Source organism: Natrix helvetica (genome assembly GCF_964273705.1).
Source record: "Natrix helvetica genome assembly, chromosome: 2".
In the NCBI taxonomy this organism is placed as follows: Eukaryota; Metazoa; Chordata; class Lepidosauria; order Squamata; family Natricidae; genus Natrix; species Natrix helvetica.
Window position 1 is genome coordinate 199003076 of NC_138552.1, and position 25532 is coordinate 199028607.

The following is a 25532-nucleotide window of genomic DNA, read 5'->3' on the forward strand; positions in this document are numbered from 1 at the left end:
CTATCTGTGATGCAGTTTGTGTGTTTGTGACTTAGCATGAAGCAATCGTCAGTGGCCTTCCTTTTTTAAAGAGCTTGGCTAAAAGGCCTAGAAAGGATGAGTACAGTTGCACAAGTCTGCTGAGCGTGACTAAAACATTTTACTCTCTTAAAAGAGAAGTTTGCACAAATTTCTCATGTTTGTATAATTGGCTATATCACGTTCATGGGTTTTTTTTATTGATTTATTTCCATAGAAATATCCTTACAGTTTGACAGTTCTGTGTTGAAAATGTGCAAATTCATTATTTCGTAACGTTCACTGACCAAAAAAGTCCTCTACAATAAAAATCAGAGAAAGCTAATTTAGAGTAAGACGCTAAAGCATTCAGGTGTAGCAGCAGGATTTCTATAAATTCTACCATCTTGCACTCTTCTAGACTTAGTGACTCAAGCACCTGCCTCTGCTTCTGTCTAGAAGAAATGTTCATTGGCGTCTTTATTGGAAAGTTCTATAGCTGAGCCAATCAGTTGGTTTTGCCGCTGGCCCATCCAACAAAAAGGATTCTTGGCATGCTTTCTGAAAAAAGAGGAAACATTTTCAGCACAATCTTTAACATAAGGATCAGCATTCACTCCTAAACACACAGATCCTCAAACTATGGGGTATTATGACCCTCTAAAATACCTAATGAATATATATGACACTCTTTTACAGTCTTACCTTCTCTCTGTTCCAAAGCAGCTTTTTCCTAGGGCAGTGATGGTGAACCTTTTTGTAAACACGTGCCAAAATGAGCCATGCGGGTGTGATAGCGTGCGGACGTGTGCCCACACCCACAATGCAATGTGCCCCGGCCCCCTGCGCATGTGCGTGCGCCCCCTGCACGTGAGCGTGTGACCCCCCGCGCATGCGTGCATGACCCCCTCCACATGGGGGGGGGCAGTTTTCACCCCCCCAAGCTCCAGAGGCTTTCCTGAAGCCTGGGCAGAGCAAAAATTCCCCCGGCCCTCCAGAAGACCGAAAATCAACTGGCTGGTGCACACATGCACGCTGGAGCTGACGGCTCGAGTGCCGGCAGATATGGCTCCACATGCCACCTGTGGCACACGTGCCATAGGTTCGCCATCACAGACTTAGGGGATGTCAAACTGGCTCCCCATTGCAAAACTGTTTTCTGCAAGAGGTGCAATGCCCAGGCTGCCTGGAGTGAATACGCACATTCACTACCAGGATCCAGCATCAAATCCAGGAAAAGTTATCCCTGGAGGGTCTATGACGATTTGCCACGGCCAACTTGACGCAGCGAACTCACCGCGGCTAACTTGCCGTGGCCCACTTGCTGCAGCCAGCTCATTGCAGGAACTTTGCCATGGCCAACTCGCTGCAGGACAAGAGTCAAACTAATATCAAATAAATGGTGGAATAGAATCATTAAAGAAAGGGTGCAAAAGGAGGGACAGAATGAAATGGGGATAACAAAATTAAAATATGCTTTCTTTTATTTAAAATAATTAAATACAATTGTTAAATTGTCCCACAGCGAGTTGTCCCATGGAGAGTTGGCTGTGGCAAGTTAGACATGGTGGGTTGCCCGCAGCAAGTTGGCTATGGCAAGTTGTCCCATTCTGTCCCTGGAAGAGGAGAGAGATGAAGACTCTGCCAAGTTGCCTTGAGCAGTGGTCAACAGCAGGTTCAGATCTTGCAAGAGCTGCTGGTATGAATTCAAAGAAGGAGAACACAGCACTGAGGTCCCATGCGTGGTCTGGTCCAGCCAGAGTGGGAGCGTCACTCACACACACACACACACACACACACACACCACTTGCAACTGCCAGTTTGGGAAGCTTTGCCTTGAGACCCTGGGTTCCAACTTGGATGGAAAAATGTACCTTTACATATTACCAAACCCTCTGTCCTGTCTGATTTTATTTAAGACTCTTCTATATTAAAAAAAGAAAAGAAAAAGAAATCAACAGGAACTAGAATGGACCAACGCATCAGGAATCAATTTCCAGCAATATTTTTATTTCCATTAAGGTTTCTGAACTGCCCGTATATCTCAGAAGAATTCCTAGAAAATAAAACGATGTGTGGCTACAGTTTTGCTTGCTTTCTGGCATATGGGCCATGGTGGGTGTGACCAACTATTTTGTAGAAGTGCAAGTAGGCTTTCAAAATTCCAGAAGTGTGCATTGATCCAAAAATGTTGGGTAGCAGTTGGTATTAGCTTTGCTTTTCATCCTTTCCCATGCTATGTCACCAGGTCAGAAGTTATTAAATGGGATATTTCCGTCATGATAAGCATAGCACACAATTCCTTTTCAAAAGAATACTGATATACTGTATACCTAACAGTTTTCCTCAAGCTGGTACACTCTAAATATTGAGCATTTCAATTTCCCAAACGTCTAGTCAGCACCATCTTTCTACAGAATACTTAAGATTTAAAATAGAAGATCTAAAAAAAATCATTTTTATTTATGCAAGTAAATTCCAAAATAGCTAGTATAGGTAGTCACATGCTCTGCTTGACTAACATAAAACCGTTTGCCCTCTACTCTTTTAAACACTTGAAGACTTGTATGTAAGTGTTTAAAAGAGTAGAGAGCAAGGGACACACTGCCATGACACAGCACACACAGGCTGATGAAGGGCATCAAATTCTTGAAGTTCAGTGCTTACATTTCTTGCTTGAAGCAGGACTATTCACACCACTGCAGCTGTTATTTCCCCAGCTTCCCAGTTTAAATTAAAGCTATCATATTGTTCTTAGCAACAGTGTCTTTTCTGACATGTCCAATTGAGGCTTCTGTACACATAATTTTCAAACACTGAAGATTATGTCTACAGAAGCTTTCTGAAAGTATTGAAATAGGCTTCCTGCAAACAAAATTACCTATGCCGGCGATGGCGAACATTTTTTTGGCTCGCGTGCCATAAGCGGGGGGAGCGTAGGGGGAGGCGTGCACGGGCGTGCTGCACCCATAATGCAATGCGTGACACCCCCCCCAGCATGCATGCGTGCATGACAGGTGCTCCCCCCCCCCATTTTTGCATGCTTCTTTCGCCCTCCCCAGGCTCCAGAGACTTTCTAGGAGCCTGGGGAGGGCAAAAACAGCCCCCCTCGCCGATACCATCCGGAGGCTTCAGGAGCTTCCCTGAAGCCTCCGGAGTGCAAAAAAATGGCCCTATGGGCAAACCAGAAGTTCAGGAACGGACTTCTGGTTTGCTTCGTAGGGCCGGTTTAAGCCCTCCGGAGCCTTCAGGGGCCTTCCAGAGGCTTCCCTGAAGGCTCCGGAGGACGAAAAACGACCCAACGGACAAACCGGAAGGCACTTCCAGTTTGCTCGTAGGGCTTTTTTTATTCCTCCAGAGCCTTCAGGGACCTTCAGGAGGCTTCCTGGGGACACCGGTTTTTTGCACTCTGGAGTCTTCAGGGGAAGCTCCTGAAGCCTCCGGAGGGCTTCCAGAAGGGGGAGGCTGTTTCTGCCCTCCCCAGGCTTCTATCAAGCCTCTGGAGCCTGAGGAGGGCGAAAAATGGCTTAAAAAAGGCTGAACTCAGCTGGCCAGCGCGTGCCTTGCACGCCCTGACAAATGGCTCTGTGTGCCACATGTGGCAAGCGTGCCATAGGTTCGCCATCCCGGACCTATGCTATCTCATATGCTGCCTCCACAATATAACTAACTAAGAGTGTCTCACACAATCCTACTTTCTATAAATATTAAAACTATAAATCTAAAAATAATCAATCAAAAATAGCAGCTATAATAATAATAATAATAATAATAATAATAATAATAATAATAATAATAATAACAACAACAACAACAACAACAACATCTTAGCATCAATGCTGCTATTAAGACATTTGTCCAGTTTCAAAGGAGGTTTTCAAAGAGGCCTATTTGTATGTCACCGTCTCTCATATTATTTTAAAAGGCCAAGTGTGGACAGAAAAGTTATGGCCACAATGGAGAGCTCCCAGGTTTGGAAATCGGGGCAGTGATGGCTTGCTTGCATAACTTGTGGCGGTAGCTGGCAATTCTATTCACTCATAGTCTGACATTATTTTCTACTACTGCATAATATGTCACCACTTGTCCACTAGACCAGGGCTCCCCAACCCACAGACCATATATCGGCATCAGGCCGCAGCATGCCAGAAACTGGCTTGCGCAAACAAGCCCTATTTGTGGGATGCAGGCAGCAGATGAAACCACGCCCCCTCTGGTCTGTGGCAAAACCTCTCTTCACAGAACCGGTCCCTGGTGCCCAACAGTTTGGGGGCCGCTGCACTAGACATCAACTGTTCTCCATTTCAGAGAATCATCAAAGCATAAAACTATGGTGTAGCCGTTCAAGCCTACATCCATCACAATGTGTAACTTTAAGTGTTATAAATTCAGAGGGATGTGTAGTGACTTTTTCCCCGGAGTCAAATAAATCTTTAATTATAGTACAGGTAGCCCTCGGCTTACAAGACTTTATTTAGTGACTGTTCAAAGTTACAACAGCATCGAAAAAAGGGACTTACCACCAGTTTTCACAATTACAACCCTTGTAGCATCCCTATGGTCATGTGATCAAAATTCAAATGCTTGGCAATTAATAACTCCTATTTATGACGGTTGCAGTAACCTGGGGCCACGTGGTCTCCTTTTGTGACCTTCTGACAAGCAAAGTCAATGGGGAAGCTAGACTCACTTAGCAACGGTTTGACTAATTTAACAACTATGGAGATTCACTTAACAACTGTGGGCAAGAAAGGTCGTAAAATGGGGCAAACTCACTTAAATGAAATTTTGGGGTCAGTTGTGATCGTAAATCGAGGACTACCTGTAATACACTTATATATAAACAACTACAACATAGGTGTCCAAACTTGGGAACTTTAAGACTTGTGGACTTCAACTTCCAGAATTCCCCAGCCAGCCATACTGGCTGGGGAATTCTGGGAGTTGAAGTCCACAAGTCTTAAAGTTCCCTGGTTTGGACACCCCTGAACTACAATATATGTGCATATTGCTTTGTACTTACTGTTTTGCCAGTTCCATGGATATTTGTTCTAAAGAATATCCTTTTGTCTCTGGTATACAGATAATGACGAAAGCTAATGATGCTAGGCTCATCAGGGCATAAATGTAACATATCCAGGGTAAGCCTAGTAGGTCTAAAAAGAATAAAAATTGTTTGACTCAGATACTTTAGGGACCCATATTTTTAGACAAATAATCTGAGGTTACCCAAGATTTGCTATAACATACAAATCTTAATACACAGAGTAACAGCAACTACAAAACCAGTATAACATTGAAAAATGACAAGTATGTTTTATTTTCAACATATAGAAATTACTAGCTTACAAAACAAAACCTTATACCAGATAATAGAAAGGATATTATGAAATATACTACTCGATTGTCATTTCCTTGGACGTAACGAGTAATGACTATTTTCTCTTTTACTTTGCTTTCATTCTAAGAGTGATTTTGTCATATAATACTAAAAATATCCTCCTGTCTACAGAAGTCCTCTAGTCCAGCGATGGCGAACCTTTTTTGGCTCGCGTGCCACAAGTGGGGGGAGCGCAGGGGGGGTCGTGTGCAGGCATGCCGCACCCATAATGCAATGCGTGACCCCCCAGTGCGCATGCGCGCACAACGCGCGACCCCCCCATTTTTACATGCTTTTTTCGCCCTCCCCAGGCTCCAGAGGCTTTATAGGAGCCCGGGGAGGGCAAAAAGAGCCTCCCCCGCCCTCCCAGAGGGCCTCTGGAGGCTTCAGGGACCATCCGGAGCCTTCCTGAAGCCTTCGGAACGCTTAAAACGACCATCCGAGCAAACCGGAAGTCACTTCCGGTTTGCTCAGAGGGTCGTTTTAAGCGTTCCAAAGGCTTCAGGGACCGTCTGGAGGCTTCCCTGACGCCTTCGGAGCACTTAAAACCACCCTCCGAGCAAACCGGAAGTGACTTCCGGTTTGCTCGGAGGGTGGTTTTAAGCATTCCGAAGGCTTCAGGAACACATGTGGCACACGTGCCATAGGTTCGCCATCACTGCTCTAGTCCAACTCCCTGCCTAGAGCAGGAATCCTCATGTTATCTCAGACAAATGGTTGTCCACACTTTGTTGAAAGCCTCCAGCAATGAAGCATCCATAAATGTTTGGCCTTTCCCAGATTTCTGGAATTCTGCTCAAATATGCATCAATTCAACTTATTTTTAAAGGACTTCACCAAGAGGAGAAAAAGGCAGCAAACTTACTTGTTACAGTCAAAAACGTTGATGAGATAAGGAGATTAACCCCCCAGTTGACACTTGATGTGAAAGCAATTGCTCTTCCTCTGATCCCTCCAGGAAATATTTCACTTAACACCAACCACGACACTGAAATCAAAAACAAAATCAGTTAGCTAGTCAAGTTTCACACTCTTCTACCCTGATCTTATATTTCATAGGTAAAGGTTCCCCTCGCACATATGTGCTAGTCGTTCCTGACTCTAGGGGGTGGTGCCCATCTCCGTTTCAAAGCCGAAGAGCCAGCGCTGTCCGAAGACGTCTCCATGGTCATGTGACTGGCATGACTAAACGCCAAAGGTGCACAGAACGCTGTTACTTTCCCACCAAAGATGGTTCCTATTTTTCTACTTGCATTTTTACATACTTTCGAACTGCTAGGTTGGCAGAAGCTGGGACAAATAACGGGAGCTTACTCCATTATGCGGTGCTAGGGATTCGAACCGCCAATCTTTCTGATCGACAAGCTCAGCATCTTAGCCACTGAGACACTACGTCCTCTTATACTTCATAGTTCCATTAAATTCTGGATTATCAACTATCACAGAGGTTCTAAAAGCAGCAGAAGAGACCCACAGATAATAATAAAATTGGAACATTTATTTTAAAAGGAGCTACTTTTTAAAAGTCACATAAATGATCCATTAAAAAAAATCCCTCCAAAGCACGAAATACTTGGATACTGTGATTAAAATATAAAAATAAAGCAGCTTACAGTCTCCATATGGTAAACAGTGGGGTTTTTGTTCCAGGTCTTAAAACAACAACCTGACTTTCTCCTTTTTGTGTCTTGAAACAACATTCTAAGCTGACTTATATAAAAGGTGCTACTCGATGACCTTGAAGGACTTCCCAAGTAGGCATGGAGACCAAATGAAAGCCTTCTGATTTATCGTCTCCATTGACTTAACTGAATGAGTTATATTTGCTGATCAGGGACAATGATTCTTTTCTAAACATATATCTGGGAGACCCATTTGATTTATTTTGGATGTTAAACACTGCCATCACAATGCTTGGTTGCTTAGTTGCAATCTAAATTCAGACTATCCTCTTCCCCATTTCCACTGTTTTTACCTGTTTTGAGTCACCCAGAGTCACTCAGATGAGATGGACATAACAAATTGAATAAATTATGTTTGGTCACATAGCCAGCCAGATATTTAGACTGGATTTGGTATTTTATTCTGCCTAGCAAGTCCTTCCCAAGGACCAGGATAGGTAGATGTTGCTGTTTATTAATATTAAAACAAGCTGATCCAAGTAAAGCTGCCTTCTGCAAATGATGGTGATTTTGTCAATGCCAATGGTATTCAAGTAGTCCTGCAGATGTTGTTGAAATCATTATTATCTAATTTTCCTTCACTAAGGAACAGTAATATCTCAACATTATCTACCTTTAAGTTAAGATCTTAAATGGCATCATGTCCACTTCGAACCAAACGTAGCTGCAGCCATCTTTCTGTTCCGCCTTTGTCACACAGAGGGGGGAAGTGGGGAAGGCGGTTGGAAAGCTTTACTAGACACAACAAAGAGCTTTCTTATGAGAACCAAGGTCAAACTCTACTGGCAACCGATAAGGTTGGGAAGGAGTGCCTGGAGAGCACGGCAATTGACCAAATTGGCCAACATGACCTGTGATAACCTGGGGATGGGGTTATTTCCTAGTTTAATTATACCGAAACTGCGGGAAAGATTTAGAATTGGTTTTCCATTGAAGTTGTGCCGATATGATGTACTCAATAAACAGGAACTTTGAGAAGAAGTCAAGTTTTAGAGTTCTGATATGCTTGGGTTCATTAGTCGGAGCCTTAAGAACGTAGGAAATTTCCAAATAAAGATCTCAATCTTAAGAAGGCAGCAAGATCAGTTCACTTGCTCCCATCCTGTTCCTTGCTCTGCTCTGGGGAAAAGTTCCCTTGCAGAAAGAGGGGACATGAAAAACGAGAGGCCCCATACAGTAGCCTCAAGCATAGTCCAGGTTTCTAGAAATTCAAGTACGTCTTTAGTTTGGAATGAGGCCATATTATGAAAAGAAACTAGAATATAACAACGCCCCATCCTGGTCTGTGGCTTTGATTCATTATCACTGAGCATTTGAAGCAAGTAATCCTACCAAAACAACATACTAAAGCAGCAAAGTTTATGTTAACACGCTTTTTCATATTATTCAGAAGAGGGCAAGCCTGTTCTTGTTTGGTTTTCAGCAGCCTTCCTTGGAGACGGAGACTGTTTCTTTCACATATTAGCATTATTAATAATTGTGATTCAGGCATTTCTCAAAATAGAATTGATTTAAAAAGTGAAAGGAAGGGTTTAATCAATGTTGGATATTCAAGCTATCATCCTATTCATGACATCTAATCTGCTAAAGGCTCTGAAGAAAGAACAGACAGACATTTTAAGTTTTCATTCCACCTGATGCTCTGAAATACTACAATGGAATCCAAAGATAATGAAGCAAAAAGTTTCTTGAGATTTTAGGAAATCTGAGCCACAGAGGCCAAAAAATTGTCAACTATTATGAACAAAGGGAATTGTTCATTTTTGAGAGTATTGATGTATGTATTTGTTAGCTGCTAATACCGTATTTTTCAGAGTATAAGACGCACCAAGGTTTTGAAGAGGCAATTTTTTAAAAAAAGTAGGTAAGTAGATAGAGGGATAGAGAGGGAGAGAAAGAAAGAGAGAGAAATACAGTAGGTAGGTAGGGAGAGAGAAAGAGTAGTTAGGTAAGTAGGTAGGTAGGTAGGTTAGATAAAGGGATAGAGAGAGAGAAAGAGAAATAGAGAGATGGAGAAATACAGTAGGTAGGTAGGGAAAGAGAGAGAGAGAGAGATAGAAAGAGAGAAATACAGTAGATAAGTAGGGAGAATGAGAGAGTAGGTAGACAAGTAGGTAGATAGAAGGATAGAGAGAGAGAGAGAGAGAGAGAGAAATACAGTAGGTAGGTAGGGAGTGTGTGTGTGTGTGTAGGTACGTAGGTAGAGGGATAGAGAGAGAGAAATAGAGAGAGATACAGTAGATAGGTAGGGAGAGCGAGCGAGCAGGGAGGTAGATAGCTAGATAGAGGGATAGAGAGAGAGAAATACAGTAGGTAGGTAGGGAGAGAGAGAGTAGGTATTTGGAGGTGCATTTATCCATGTGCTGGAGAAGGAAATTGCTGACAATCTGCAGCACCTAAGACTTTGTTTCTGCTGGCACAGCACTTGATCAATGAAATTCTCATCAATCAGTTAAAGAGCTTTCTAAAAGGGAAAAAAAAGTTTTTGCACTCTGCAAACCTCCCCAAAACGGCCCGATTTTTCGAAAATGGGCCTGTTTCTTTTTTTTAAAAAAAGGCATGAATAGCTGGGGGGGGGGGGGCTTGCAGAGTGCTCCTGGGGAGGGGGGGCAAAAACGGGCCCATTTTTTGTCAAAAAAAATGCATGCATAGCCTTATGGAGACTTATAGAGTGCTGCTGGGGGCTAGAGAGGGGCAAAAACGGGCCATTTTTTGCTCATTTCTGCCCTCCCCAGCCCCCAGGAGCTCTCTGAAAGCCTCCATAAGGGTACGCATGGCCATTTTGGTGAAGGGGGGGGGGGGTTAGGAGGCAAAAAATGCTGCATTCAGTGTATAAGACACACCCAGATTTTCAGCCTCTTTTTTGAGGAAAAAAGGTGTGTCTTATACTCCGAAAAATACAGTAATTTATAATAACCTAGCCTAAAATAGAAAGCAGAAAGGAGCTGCTGGATTTAATTTAATCACTTTTAAGAATGCAAAACCGATTTAAAAAACCCTCTTATACCTTTTACTTTCTGTGTAACACAAAAAAGAACACAACTGGTGAGCCACCCATTTGTTCATCATGGTATTTACAAGGCAAAAATAGCTTTCTATTACAAACCAATCGATGTCTTTTTAAAAGCCTAGTTGGCTTCACACATAACCCTGAATGTAAACCATAAACTACAAACCACAATATCTTAGTGTTACATTACTTTCAAGTAGATCACATAATGGCTAACTATGATGTGTGCACCAACCACCAGTATCATTTCACCTTGTTTCCACAGTGATGCAAAGGTAGGAGGTGTAGATTTGATTAGGAGATAAGTGACATGCCCTGGAGTATTAATATTCTTGAGGAAATCTTCCTTGAAGTCAGCCAAGTTCCCTGCCCTATCTAAATCCTATTTATTTTGGCTAAGATGTTTTAAATAAAAAATATATATAATAATGCTATATAAAGCACAGCATCAATTCATTTAATGTGGTTTTTTTCCCCAAGCCTTTGGCACAACATAGCCTGTCCCGAGGCCAATAAAAACTGCAACCTCTGATTAGAAGTTTATCCCCTTAATCTGAGGAAAAGCACTGAGGTTAAGCACATCCTCCAGGAGCTAGAGGAAATAATGGGATATGATATCACCAGCCTGTTTTCAAATAAATGGATGTTTTATGACTGGCTATGTTCAGGACGGCAACCATTCTTTAAATTGATCTACGGTTACCAGCCAAAACATATTCTTAAACTATAAAACGTATCCTCCAACCTAAAAGTATTGTTTACTAATGAGACAGGCACTACCAGAAGCAGCTTCTGAGGGCCAAACAAGATGTGACACAGACAGCAATTATATTATCTTTCGCCTGGGTCAGTGTTTCACAACCTTGGCAACTGTAAGAGGTGTGACTTCATCTCCCAGAATTCCCCAGCCAGTAAGGCTGAGAAACATCGATCTGGGGAATCCAACTGCTTGCAAGCAAATCTATTTCCTGCAACAGTGGTTCTCAATCTTTCGTTCACCACTGACCCCTTTTAAATACCTTTTGTGGCCACAAACCACCAAGATTTAACTCAAGACTTAAATCATGAAATTTCTTCAAACCTTTGCAGACCCCCCCTGTGATATTCCCCCCCCCCAGTGTGTGTGTGTGTCTGTGCATCACAAGTTGAGAACCACTGTCCTAGACACATCATACTGCCTTGGCACATCAGCAAAGATTTTGCTTTACAATTTTTGTTGTAAAACATTCCTGATCAGTGACTTCAATCCAAGCATCTTAACACTACACTAAAGTATGAGAGAAAGCAATATATGTAATACTTACTTGGTCCAAGTCCTATGGAGAAAGCAGCAACGTAAACCAGCAAGCTAGCCAAAGAGAGCCATTTCAGAAAGGGTTGCACCTTGGCCGGTTCAACTGCAACCTGGGATTCTGCTTGCATTCTGACAAATGTTTTGTCTCCCACCAATGTTGTCCCGTTCTGATACTCGGGATCAGCAATCTCATCCTTCCACCGTGAGGAACTTTTAATAGATAAAGTCGTGCCAGCAAAACGTTCCTTAAAAGTTTCATTAGTGAAGGTCCCAGTTCCTGCTCCCTGAGACAGAATCTCTTCCAAAGACTGGTTTAAACAGACAGTGGTGACATTCACGTGTATATTTTGCATCACTAATCCTAAGGTGATCAATGACACCGACATGAGGGATGAGCCAATACAGAGAAATGTCTTGCTTCCTAAGTGGTCCACAAAAAAAATAGCTGGTATCGTACTGATCACTTTAACTACTCCAACCCCGGTTGAGGCCAAAGTAGCTGCTGCATTGCTCTGGAATCCAACTGATTTCAAAACGGTGGATGTGTAAAACAAGATGTTGGGTTGTCCAGTTATTTGTACAAAAAAAACGAGACCGACCCCTATCAGCAGCCGTGTTCTCATGTTGTCTTTGGAATGGAACAAATCCAGAAAATGATATTGGTGTTCATCTTTCAAGGAAGATTTGATCATGGTCAATTCTTCGGTAGTGTCCGAAGTTGCCCTGAGCTTTCCAAGTACTTTACTAGCAGCTTCATCGAAACCTTTCATAACCAGAAAACGAGGACTGGGCAGAAGAAAATATAAAGCAACTATCTGTAAAACCCCCAGTGGAATAACAAGGCCGAACATGTACTTCCAGCCATGAGAAACATTAGCAAAAGCATAATTAGAAATGTAGGCAAAAAGAATGCCCGTAACAATCATAAGTTCATTTAAACACACAAGCAAACCTCTTCTGTGCTGCGGGGCAATCTCTGCGATATACACACATGTTGCAGTTGAAGAAAGAGAAACAGAAACCCCTATCACAATCCGTCCTACTATAAGTAGTCCATAGGAGGCAAAAATGATCAGAATCAGACTGCCCACAACTAGGAAAGCAGATGACAACATAATGGTAAATCGCCTCCCATATTTGTCTATCAGGATTCCACCAGTTATTGAAGCTAACAAGGCACCAACAAGAATTGTGCTTACAATTATTTCTTGTTCTCGGCACGAAAGTGTTAGGATGCTAGTTAGCTGAAGAAGAGCTCCAGAGATAACTGCAAGCTCATAACCCATCAAAAATCCACTGATGGCCGCAATGACAGATGACAGGAGAGTGAGCTTTCCACAACCTGAAATTAAAGGATATGAGAAAAAATCCATTTAGTTTTGTTACATCAGTAAATATAGCTTGGAAACCATACTTTCTATGATGCTCCAGCAGTTAAAATGGAGAATTGTATAAAAGTAGTTTTGAATAGATTAACTCTTTTTTTTTCAAAAACCAGATACTATATGAGCCCAGAGAATTAAGAATTGAGCTAAAGAAATGGTTAATCATGGTCAAACTGTGACAGAGTTTTCTGGATCCCGAATGGAACCAGGGTCTGCTGATGAATGGAGTCCTATCCAGTATTACTTGTCATCAACAAAAATTCCATGACAGAATGTGCTGGTTATGAGTTGAAATGGTGTATCTAGAGGGAGTATTCACAACAAAACATCTTTGATCTCCATCATCATTTTTCTTTTTTGCTAAAACATGGGGCTGTTTGAGATGTCAGAGTAATGGACAACAGGAAACCTGAGAAATGGTTGTAATAACAAAGTACCATTTTATTTGAAAAGTACTTGTTTTACTTTACTTATCTTCCTTTAAAAAAATTTTCCATAAGCTTTTTTCATCCTTTGGATTTTAAGATTTAGGAAAGGACCTAGATTAATTATATTAGAACTACTAAATGGTAACATGAATTCACATGAAGTTCCAATTGAAGTAGGCAATGTTAAACTGTTCAGATAATATCTCCCATACTATTTATTTCAGGCTGGTGCCTTCGGATTCGTGCTTGTGCGAGCAAAGCGTGATCGGAGCTGCCGTCTTTCTATAAATATTAATAAGGGTGTGTGGAGTGCTGGCTTTGTTGGTGTAGGCGGATGGTTGGCTGTGTTGTAACATCTTGATTAGTTGATAGAGTTGATGTTTGTAGATTAGTCGGCTGTTTCGTAACTCCTGTGTGGCTGAGGTACTGGCTGTGTGCCTATTGTTCTTTTGTGTTGTAACAACCTGGGTAATGGGCTGTGTGATGACACCCTGAGCTCTATTGTAGTGATATTCTGAGTCCTGTTCTGCAACCTCCTGGGGATTGGCTGCGTTGTAATATCCTGAGCCTTTGCATTGTAACCTCCTGAGTTCTGTGATGTAATGTCCTGAGCAGATGGCTGAGGTGTAACATCCCGGGCTTTGGTTTGGTTCTGAGTTTGTGGTCTGGCCATGTGTTCATGGCGTGTGTCAGTTTGCTTTGTGTGAGGGTCGGAGGGGGGTGCAGCAGTTGGTGATGCCACCGTGGTTTGGCTTCTGGATGGTGGTTGCATTTGGTCTATGGGATGGGTTTGGGTTTGACTCTGGTGAGGGTGATTGGTGGTTGCGTCCTGTGTTGTTGTAAGTCTGGTGTCGGTTTTCGTGGCTGGGGCTTGTTTGTTGACTAGGGCTAGTTTCCAGATGTCTGGTAGGCGGAAGGTATTCTCACGTTTATTCCTGTTGTGGGGATGTTTCTCTATTTTGATGGCTTCCATAATTATTCTCTTGTTGAAGTGTTCAGTTTTGGAGATTAATTTGGTTCTTTCATCTGCTCAGGACATTACATCACAGAACTCAGGAGGTTACAACACAAAGGCTCAGGAAGTTACAATGCAGCTAACCTCCCAGGAGGTTGCAGTACAGGACTCAGGATATCACTACAATAGTGCTCAGGATGTCATCACACAGCCCATTACCCAGGTTGTTACAACACAAAAGAACAATAGGCACACAGCCAGTACCTCAGCCACACAGGAGTTACGAAACAGCCGACTAATCTACAAACATCAACTCTATCAACTAATCAAGATGTTACAACACAGCCAACCATCCGCCTACACCAACAAAGCCAGCACTCCACACACCCTTATTAATATTTATAGAAAGACGGCAGTTCCGATCACGCTTTGCTCGCACAAGCACGAAGCCGAAAGCACGAGCCTGAAGATGACGAGTGGGACCTCGTCGAAACGTCGCCAAGATATTCTCAATCTTAGGCAGGAAAAGACCCGAATATGCCAAGACCTGCATACCTGTACCCGTGAAAAATCTTATATATATATATTAGATTTTTCACGGGTACAGGTATGCAGTATTATATATATATATATATATATATATATATATATATATATATATATATGTGTGTGTGTGTGTGTGTGTGTGTGTGTGTGTGTGTGTATGTATGTTACGGTGAAAGACCGAAATCTGGTGAATGTCGACATTCACCGGTGAAAGACCGAATATTTCATTACATCGTTTTACATTCGGACCTTCACCGGTGAATGTCGACATTCACATAGTCGCTTGGTGTATGTCCGAAAATACCCTTATCCTCTCGACACCCTTACCCTAATCCCCTTACCCTAATACCTCGGCTCATCGCTTCCTTTTAAGCATCTTCTATTCGCGGAGTTTTTTTTTTTTAAACCTGCGATCCTTAAGAAGACGCTTAAAAGGAAGCGAGGAGCCGAGGTATTAGGGTAAGGGTGTCGAGAGGATAAGGGTAAGCCTCTCGACACCCTTACCCTAATCCTCTTACCCTAATACCTCGGCTCCTCGCTTCCTTTTAAGCGTCTTCTTAAGGATCGCAGGTTTTAAAAAAAAAACTCCGCGAATAGAAGACGCTTAAAAGGAAGCGAGGAGCCGAGGTATTAGGGTAAGGGTGTCGAGAGGATAAGGGTAATCCTCTCGACACCCTTACCCTAAACCTCTTACCCTAATACCTCGGCTCCTCGCTTCCTTTTAAGCGTCTTCTTAAGGATCGCAGGTTTAAAAAAAAAAAACTCCGCGAATAGAAGACGCTTAAAAGGAAGCGAGGAGCCGAGGTATTAGGGTAAGGGTGTCGAGAGGATAAGGGTATTTTTGGACATACACCAAGCGACTATGTGAATGTCGACATTCACCGAAGGTCCGAATGTAAAACGATGTAATGAAATATTCGGTCTTTCACCAGTGAATGTCGACATTCACCAGATTTCGGTCTTTCACCGTAACATATATATATATATGTATTTGTATTACAACCCCTGGTATGCCCAAATATGGGAGGGAACTCACTACTCCCCCTTTCTGTCTATCGGCTCCCTACAGGAGACCATCCAGGCAGAAAACCATATTTTTAATGTTGCCTTTTTTATATTTGTGTTATATTTGTGCTGATAAATAAATAAAGGGAGACTAGTATAGATCTATTTCAAACTATTTAGCTCTCATCAGCTAGCCATATCCTTACTGGGATTTGAACCTAGGCTGTAACACAATTACATACCTATTTTCCTGGCTCAGCTGATAAGGAGGAGACCCTTTGGCTTAGTGGCTAATACATCTGCCTAATATGCAATACAGCCCAGGTTCAAATCCTAGTAAGGGTATGGCTAGCTGATGAGAGCTAAATAGGTTGAAATAGATCTATACTAGACTCCCTTTATTTATTTATCAGCACAAATACAACACACACACACACCTGTCTATATCTATCTGTCTGTCTACCTATCTATCTACAGTATCTATCTATCTATCTAGTATGTGTGTGTGTAAAGTTTAGCTCAAGCAGACAGCATTGTAAATCTTATGAACCTGCTTAACCATGTGGCCTGAGGTTTGCACTGTTTATGATTTACATTTTTTCTTCCTAACTTTGCTGATAGTCCACTTATCTTGTATATTAGAAATTACTTTAGTTTCTGATTTTAAAGAAGAAACTCTGAATAAAATAAAATAAAATTCCATTTAATCATGCTAGCTGGACATAGGTTGAAAGACACATTTTAATATCCACCTTAAGTTGGTCTTTCCAAGGACTAGAATGCATGTTCCATTAATTACATTGTTTAACTGTTGTTAAACAATGGGCCCAGAAACATTACACGCCATCATATTCATCATTAAGGAGGAGGGAGAATGAGATGCTCATGATTTTCAGAATAATAGGTGAAAATAGGTAACAGAAGAAGTTGATTAGCTTTCCATGCACCATTGCAATTTATTAAGTAGGTAGTTATTCAAGAAAGAACCTGTACTTTTTGCAAGAGTACATACATGTTGGCTCCCAAGTCTATTTTAATGATTAATTTCCTTAGATTTCCTTTCACTTGGTCTTTTTAAATTATCTCTTGCTACATTTCACTTTGTTTATTTTTGTTAGTCATAAGAAACTGTAAATTAAGACATGAACCTGAACAGTAATTTCAAAACATATTGTATTGACTTAATATTGCAAACCATTTTGAAGTGTGTATTTATTACACTAAAAACTAATTACTTTTTTATTTCTTATACTACCTGTTATTATAATTGTATATTTTATTATTCACCATTGACATTATTTGGAAATGGCTTATTTATTAATTAAATAAGTTATAACTTATTCATGTTACAATAGTGATTCGAAGTGATTAAAAAACAGTTTACAAAAATAACACCCCGATAATATAACACACGCCCAATATCCAAAAATCATTCTACTTTCCAGTCAAATAAAGACAAGAACTAGGTAGAACAAAGAAAGATGGAGCCTGATTGTTGTGCAAATAACATGACTCTGTGCCATGTAGGGCTATGTAAGTGATGGCGACAGCTTTTAATTATACTCGGAAATCTGCTGGAAGCCAGCACAGCTCTTTGGGTTTTAATGAGCTTATTTGGAAACATCCAAACCTGCCAAATCCCTGTATGAAAACTTTTTCATAGACGGTCCTTAGTGGAACTATGACATTGGAAAAATTGCTGGTGTAGCAATGTTCTGTGCCCGTGATGGCAAACCTATGGCACGTGTACCAGAGGTGGCACGTAGAACCCTCTCTGTGGGCACGCATGCTGTCACCAGCTGCTCTTCAAGGGTGTTGGAGCAGCAGAAAATGTCCTGAAAAATGCCCCAAAACCAGGTCATTTTCCGGGCTGTTTTCCAGGCCATTTTTAGGCCAAAAACTGCCTGAAAACGGCCCCTAAACAGCTCGAAAACCAGCCTCAAAATGGCCTGAGAATCTGTCTGAAAACAGCCAAAAAAACCAGGCTTCCAAAACGGCAAGAAAATAAGCATGCGCGCACCAGCCAGCTGGTCTTTGGGTTTCCTGTCCTCCGGCGCATACCCACGCATTTCGGTTTGGGCACTCAGTGCCAAAAAGGTTTGCCATCACTGCTCTATGGCATTAGAAATTTTTTGAGGAAAAGACCTTTAGTTTGGTGTGGAACTTAAGGCACCAGGCTAGAAACCAAGTCACCATAAGTTCCGTCTTAGGCAGGGTGACTTTGGGCCAGTGTGATTTTGGGCCAATCCCTCTCTCTCAACCCATGACATCGGGCTCGGGTGACAATCTGGTTAGTCAATTCTTGTTGTACCCAATGGATCAACACTCCATTGAAAAAAAAAAACACCCCACACCTTGCACTTGCTGGAAAATGCCGGGAAGAAAAAAAAAAAGAAGTTCTATTAGAAGTTCTAAAAAGTTCTATGGCATTAGAAAAACTTGCTAATGTAGCAATGTATTGTCCGGGTTCTCTTTCTCACCTCTCTGCTTGCTGCTGCCAACTATTTCATCATAGATGGGGAAGCATATGATTTGGCTAGGTGAATCATGCTCTGGGATGAGAAAGGCCAGCAATAAGGAAACAGGGTGGAAAATTGTAGTTGCCTACTCAGTCTAATGACACTGTAAATAACTAATGGAGAAAATGGAGATCACCAGATACTTTGTTTGGTTGGGGGGGGGGGCAATCAGGTAAATGAAAAATTAACAATGGATATAACTGGCACATATTTCAGACAAGGTACTCAAGAACAGAAAATAATATACATATTGCAAAGTAGCATAAAAAGAATCAATAAATAGCATCCAGATTAGGGCATACAGTAAACTATTCTGCAAATACTAACATTTAGGAGTGGGAATTATAGCCAGATGACAAACATTTGGAAAATTGCATGAGAAGAAAGTGAAAGGAATGTTTTCTAAAATGCTACTATGCAAGTAAGAAAACATAATCTGGCATAGTTCCAGTTTCTCATACATGCTACTTTATTAAAATCCACACATTATACAATTTATTTCATTAAATGCATTATAGCTGCCAATCCCAGCAGATTACTCATCGATTGGTAATGATAAATTCTTACGACGTCAGGTACTACTACAGAATTAAGCACTTGGAAATTAATAAAATGCAAAAAAAAAGATTGTTTATTTATAATTTAAATTTCTGCCCAAATTCAACAATGACTCTAAGTGGCATACAAATTAACATTACTTGACCTATTTGTCACCTTTTTTTTATGACAGTTAAGTTACAAAGGACCCAAGCTGTCCCCTTTCCTTTCCAAGCAGATTCTTGATGGGAAACAACATTATCTTCTTACAATTATATGAAGCTTTGTGATTTATCACAAGATTAATGACTGCTTCTTTTATTTCTATTATTAGAGGTTTACTAACATCTAAGCAATAAATTTAAAATGAAGGCACTTGCATTAGTTCTTGTATAAGCATGTTTAGTTGCACAGGCTGACGTGCATTAGCTTGGATTTTACATTTAGATTTACATTTTATATTTAGAACTCAACTTTCCCCAACACACACATATTTACTGCATAGTTTTCTGAAAATATACACTTTAGAGGCTAAAATGTGAAAATGTTCTCCTGGACATTATCTACCAGTAAATCTAAATTTCTTAAATGCACAGCACAGAATTGTCCTATTGTGTTGCTTACACTGTTAACACTATTCCTCCCTTATTTCCTCTCTCCTTCTCCAGGACACAGGTAATTTCAACAGCATTTGTGGTTTGAATGACTAGAGGGAGAATTCTGGTCCTTTCAACTTTTGTACAAGCTGAAGCTTTTCTGAATCCCTTTCTGTCTACTCTGATTTCTAATCTTTCCTTCAGCTGTTCCTGGGACTCATCCTTTCATGAACCTCTTTGCACTCAATTCAGTTGTTGGAGCCCTTAACCCTGCCTGATTTTGAAATGTGCTACGCACATCTGCAAGCATTCCTAAGAGGGTGAATATTACCTAAGCAATCATTTAGTGAGGCAATTGTTATAACTGTAACACAAAGGTGGTTTATTTACAGCAAATACAGCATTCAAGGATGCAAAACCTGCTTGGGTTGTTTGCTATTTCTCCCTTGGGGTGAAAAACAATGGTCACAGAACACTCAATTCCCCCCACCCCCCCCAACCCTGTGAGGTTGGTTGGGCTAAGAAAGACGGAGTGGAGTAGAGTGGAGTGGAATGGAAGAGACCGGACAGAACAGAACAGAATTGAATAACAGAGTTGGAAGGGACCTTGGAAATCTAATCTAGTCCAACCCCCTATTCAGGCAGGAAATCCTTTACCATTTCAACAAATGGTTATCCAATATCTACTTAAAAACTTCTAGTGTTGGAGCACTCATAAGAAGAAGAAGAAGAAAAACTACATGGGGCTACCATGAAAAGAATCCAGAAGCTTCAACTGGTAAAAAATGAGATTGCAGACAATCTTGGGCATCCAAAGAATGGTGTATATAACCCTTCTGCTACATGAGATCTGAGCCAAGTCTGTTTTCAGGTCCAATTCAAAATGTTGGTTATGACCCTTAAAACCTGTATATGGTATGGAGTAGGGTTACCTATGGAAGCATCTTCATCTGGTTACATCAGCCTATGTCACCCACTCAGGTAGGGAAAGTATTCTGCGGACTTTGTCAACCAAAGTATTCTGAGTGGTGGGGGTCCAGGAAGAGAGCCTTCTCTGCTGTGCACCCACCCTGTGGAACGCTCTCCCCTCAGAGGTGACACAGGCCCCCACTCTCTTGACCTTCCGTAAAGGTGTAAAAACATGGCTCTGTGCCCTTGCTTCAGATGTGCAGAGGAACCTGTAGCCATAGGGCTGATTAGCTCCCTGAAAGTGCCCCCTAACTTTTAACATTTCTTGCCTCTTTAAATTTTATATACTATGTTATGTTTTTAATATTTTACTATATACCACCCAGAATCCCTCTGCAAGAGTGATGGGCATTTTCTTAAATATGGTAAGTAGATAAAGGAAATTTACAGAACTTTAATGCTGGATTAACTTCTAACTTGCTAACCTGAGTAGCACCCATATATCAACAATATACTGTGTACATTAGTCATATCCATCTAATATTAGCAGTCTCAGGCAAGCAGTACAGAAAGATCCAATTGGATACAATTGGACTCAGCGATTTGAATTAATGGCAAAGTGAAAGAGAAGGAAGAAGTAGAAAACAGCATAAAAAGAAGTACTACCAGTAGGAAGAAATGCTGTATGTATATAATGCAATCCAATCCAAACTTTCATTTTAAAGCTCTACAACCCTTGACATTATTTTAATAAAAATATAGGGCATTAATGAAAAGTCTAAAAAATGTGATCGAATTACACTGTAAACCCTTTCTATGCATTCTTCCCTAGTATATAATTAGGAATAACCTAAATAAAAATTATGAACAACATAACAGTGTTTTTTTTTGGTACTAGAGGCAGCAAATTCAAAAGATAAAGGCTTTTTACATACTTACATTTGTGTGTGTGTGCATATGTGTGTATGTATTATATGTACGTGTATGTATCTGTGTATGTGTGTATGTCTGTGTGTGTGCCCGCGTGCAACTATTTGCAAAATTAAAAGTGCTTTTTTCTAAAGCCATGTATGGTCACTGGAGACAATGAGCCTTTAAAATAATCCAAAATGTAACCAATTAATTTACGTTGCAGATATATGAAACAAGCCATTATCAGAACATCATTTTATTACATCATCAATGACTTTTTTTGGGGGGGAGGGGATCTAGTTATTTTACATATAACTGGAAATAAGGTGCTGAATAATCTAAATCTAAGCCACATTCAGACTATTATCAACAAACAGAATTTTGACCTCTACCCAAACCTACCATCTGAGAATGCCATTCTTGGACAGATGCCGAGGCCCTCAAATTTAAAAGGGCCAATATCCATTCCATTGGCCGTGTGGTGTCTCTTTAAGTGATAGCAACGGATATCTGCCAGTTGTCTAATACAGTGTTTCTCAGCCTTAGCAACAACATGCTGGCTGTGGAATTCTGGGAGTTGAAGTCCACACAGCTTAGGTTCGCCAAGGTTTGCTTTACTTATTTCTCACCTTTATTAGTTTTACAAATAGCTCAAGGCAGATAACATACCGGTTATTCCTTTCTCCACCAATTTTCCCCACAACAACCACCCTGCAGCGGTGAACTTGGTTGAGAGTATGTGACTGGCCAAAAGACTGTTAATTTATGCTTAAGGCAGGACTAAACTTAGTTTCCTTAATCACTAGACCAAACTGGCTTTCAGGCTGGTGGAGAAACACTGGCCTAATGAAAGAATACCATAAGCCACAACAAACCTGAGCCATTCAATATATGGGTCCCCATTCCCTCCCATTACCAGGATGCTGTTATGAAACAAAGCAAAGGACTGGCATGGCCCCCATCAAAAACACTGTTTCTTCCTAGGGAAATGAGCTTGGCAGCTTGAAGGCTTGAGGTGAGATGGGAAGTCAGGAGCCGCAGCATAGTTTAAGAGATGTTAAGAGATGCAGGCAATGGAGACATGAGACCTTTCCAGGTACGGATGCCTGAACTCTGGAGATGGTCACTAACACCAGAGGAGGGTTGTTTTTTGTTTTGCTAATTAAAAGCAAAGCCAATGCGGGAACCAGATTCACTTAACAAGAGTGTTGCTAACTTAACAACTGTAGTGATTCACTTAACAACTGTGGCAAGAAAAGTAATAAAATGGGGCAAAACTCACTTAACAACTCTTGCTTAATAGTAGAAATGTTGGGCTCAATTGTTACCATATGTCGGGGACTACCTGTGTACTTCTGTGTGCTTCTGTTAATCTCCTATGCCAGTGATGGCTAACCTTTTTTAGATCGCGTGTCAAAAACGGGGGGAGCGCAGAGGGTGCGCAGGCGTGCCACACCCATAATGCTATGTGTGCCACCCCAGCGTGCATGCACGCACGACACCGACCCCCCTCTGCTATTGGCATGCTTTTTTCACCCTCCCCAGGCTCAGAGGCTTTCTAGGAGCCTGGGGAGGGCAAAAACAGCCTCCCCCCCCCCCCGGGCAACCTGGAAGTGGTTTGTCCGTAGGGGTGTTTTTCGCACTCCAGAGCTTTCCCTGAAGGCTCTGGAGGGTGCAAAACGCCTCTGGAGCTCGCAAAATGGCCCAGCACGCAAACCAGAAGTCCATTCCCAAACTTTTTTTCACCCTTCGGAGGCTTCAGGGAAGGCTCCGGAGGGTGAAAAATGGCCAAAAAAGAAGGCCGAAGTCAGGTGGTGAGCGCACACATGCCATAGGTTCACCGTCACAGACCTATACCATTTCCCCTGAAATCCTAAACTCTTTGCTTTCTTAAAGGAACAAGCTGATCCTGCCCATGTTCTTTACTTAATTAACTAATCCAGCAAGTGTTCAAGGTTAATCAATCATGCCCATTAGTCCTTATCGTACTAACACAAGTTCTCTTCCAACCTCCCACATTCCTTGCTGCAGGCTTTTAAGAGAGGGCATTTTATGAATTCACTGGCTAGAATAGAAGTGCTTCCTAAAAGGATTTGTACATGTATTGCAAACAATCATCTGCACAAGCCACTCCAAGTATCTCAGCTGTCATGCGAAAGTTAAATCCTTAGCATCAGCACATTGTGAACCCACCCCATGTAGCTCTTTTGTGTTACTTTTGGAAATCTGCAAAAGACCAAGTAGGCATAAACAAAATGGAACAATAATGACATTGCAATCTTAAGGGTTTTTGAAAACAGAGATAATACCAGTCTTGCTGTGTTCTGAAATCAGAGCCAAAATCATCATCAAACATTTGGAAAGACAACCATAGTCAGATGAAGAATTGAAGCTTCAAGAGAGACAGATGTTGTTTTCATAGTGTACTGCAAAGGGCACAACAGATTATAATATATCTTGCAATAAGTGGGGACACCTTGTCAGTCCAATTAAATCAGGAAATAAAATAAGCGCAAGATAAGCAACCCTCACCTTACATGCAAAATGATGCAAGGATAAGATCAAAGTGCTGTAGCAGATGGAAACTTACTTAGACAAGGAAAAACTGTATTAAAACCTACTTACTATTGCTTAAATGAGAGTGAGTTGATATATTAGATTACGGTAGTGATTAAGGCTTCAGGCTAGAAACTGGGGGTCCCGAGTTCTAGTGCTGCCTCAGGCACAAAGCCAGCTGGTGATCTTCAGCCAAGGACTCTCCTTCAACAGGAGAGTAAGCAGGAGGCAATGGCAAACTATTTCTGAAATCTTGCCAAGAAAACCACCGGGATTTTCCTGGCAGTCATTAGGAATCAAGACTGATTCCAAGGCACACATCCCGCATCTCATTGCTTAGCTTTATACACACCACACAGAAATGCTACCAAGCTAAAATAGAACAAGCAGAATTCTTCTCCTTCGCCTCCTCCGACTTCTCGAAACGCCCAAAGGATCTATATGTACACATACATACTGATAGTGATGCTTCCAGCACCTCCCTAAAGGAAAAACAGGAATGAGAAAGTTGAGTTGACAAAACGATTGCAAAGTTTCCGGGCTATTTTGTTTCTTACCAAGCATTTTGCCCCTTCGTTATTGTTCTGTTTCTTGAAACGGGAAAGTTACAGACGAACCTTATCTGCATCTTGTCAAGTCTGCAAAGCATGCCGACAATCCGGATTCGGTTGCTTTACCTGTTTGAGCTGGAGGTTCGTGAAGGCTCCTGCGTGCGGTACCCTCTTCTGTCTCGCTCTGGTTTTTCGGACTGAGGTCCTCCTTCTTCTGCCCGAGTAACATGGCTGGAGCCTGAGAAAGGCCAGGGGGGGCCCTTCGAGACTCAAACGCCTTTACAGGCGCTCTAGACCGGCGATGAGTCTCGCCGTCCTGCTCATGGCAGCGGGGAGAAATCTGAAAGTTACCAAAGCGACCCGCGAGTAACTTTTCTTTCCGCTACCGCTGGCTTTGCCCTTTTCGGTGACCCGGCCTGTTGCTATTCTGGCGGAGCCTATCAGCGGCGCGAAAGGGAGGGAATCTTTTTTTGTTGTTGTTGTTCAGACGTATTGTTTTCGCTTTGAACAAATAGCTGAGAAAACCGAAGAGGAGGAAGGTGGAGCTCAGCCGAAGCTCTGGAGCTCCTCGTTCTAATCGAAGCTGTTTCTCCACAAGGAGTATTTTATCCCCGCTCCTGTTTACTCCGCCCGCCCCCAGCCAGCCCCGTGCGGGCGTGTGTGTGTTTTAAGAACTGAAGTACTTGCAGGGCCTACACAAACGAGCCAAACGAGCACACAGGGTACCGTCCGTGCACAGGACCATCATTTTATATCTTTTTTAAACCGTTCTGAACAATTAAATAAATGTGGGAAAGAGTCACTTAAAGCAAATCCAATATTTATTGCGCCCCACGCTCCAAAATAAAGGATGCTATGCTGGCAAGAAAAAGGAAGCAGAACCCTGGACACGTAAGTAAAGAAAAACGGGGTGCTTATAGCCAGGTCAAAAGTGGATTATTTCTGTAAAAAATTAAAGAGATTTTGCCCAGGCAAGAGTAGGATGTGGGTGTGTATAAATATTTTTGATTCAGCTGTCTTGCAGAAATTACATGAGAAATGTAGCATTGCCTACAATAAATTTAATAACTATATTAATCTCACAATGTTCTATTTAAGTAGCATCATTTCCTGAACAACCCCCAATTGTTTGGGTTCACACATAACCACAAAATTATAAACCAATTGGAGGATTACAGGATTACAAACCCCAGGGGTTGATTATGTTGCACAAAGCAAAACAAGACTGCCTCAGGACAATGTGTCATCCCGCCAGTAATATTTAAATACT

General features: G+C 41.6%; 1 protein-coding gene across 2 annotated transcripts; it reads right to left on the minus strand.

Annotated features, from left to right (window-relative positions):
- SLC2A12 (solute carrier family 2 member 12) lies at positions 1 to 25532 on the minus strand. Of its 2 annotated transcripts, none has more exons than XM_081945547.1 (5): positions 24389 to 25532; positions 11374 to 12705; positions 6243 to 6365; positions 5021 to 5153; positions 1 to 558 (listed from the first exon to the last, which is right to left on the minus strand). In XM_081945547.1, the coding sequence occupies exons 1-5, from the start codon at positions 24489 to 24491 to the stop codon at positions 453 to 455; spliced, it is 1797 nt and encodes a 598-aa protein (XP_081801673.1). In that variant the 5' UTR covers positions 24492 to 25532; the 3' UTR covers positions 1 to 452. The 2 variants fall into 2 exon arrangements, with proteins under 2 accessions (XP_081801673.1, XP_081801674.1); XM_081945548.1 differs by having other exon boundaries at positions 24269 to 25532.

Excerpts from the sequence above, each read along its gene's own strand:
- SLC2A12 (XM_081945547.1), bottom strand. The coding sequence starts at position 24,491 with ATGTTACTCGGGCAGAAGAAGGAGGACCTCAGTCCGAAAAACCAGAGC. Across the intron at positions 12,706-24,388 it reads CGAACCTCCAGCTCAAACAG|GTTGTGGAAAGCTCACTCTC; the intron begins GTAAAGCAACCG and ends CTTTAATTTCAG. Across the intron at positions 6,366-11,373 it reads CTCCATAGGACTTGGACCAA|TGTCGTGGTTGGTGTTAAGT; the intron begins GTAAGTATTACA and ends TTTTGATTTCAG.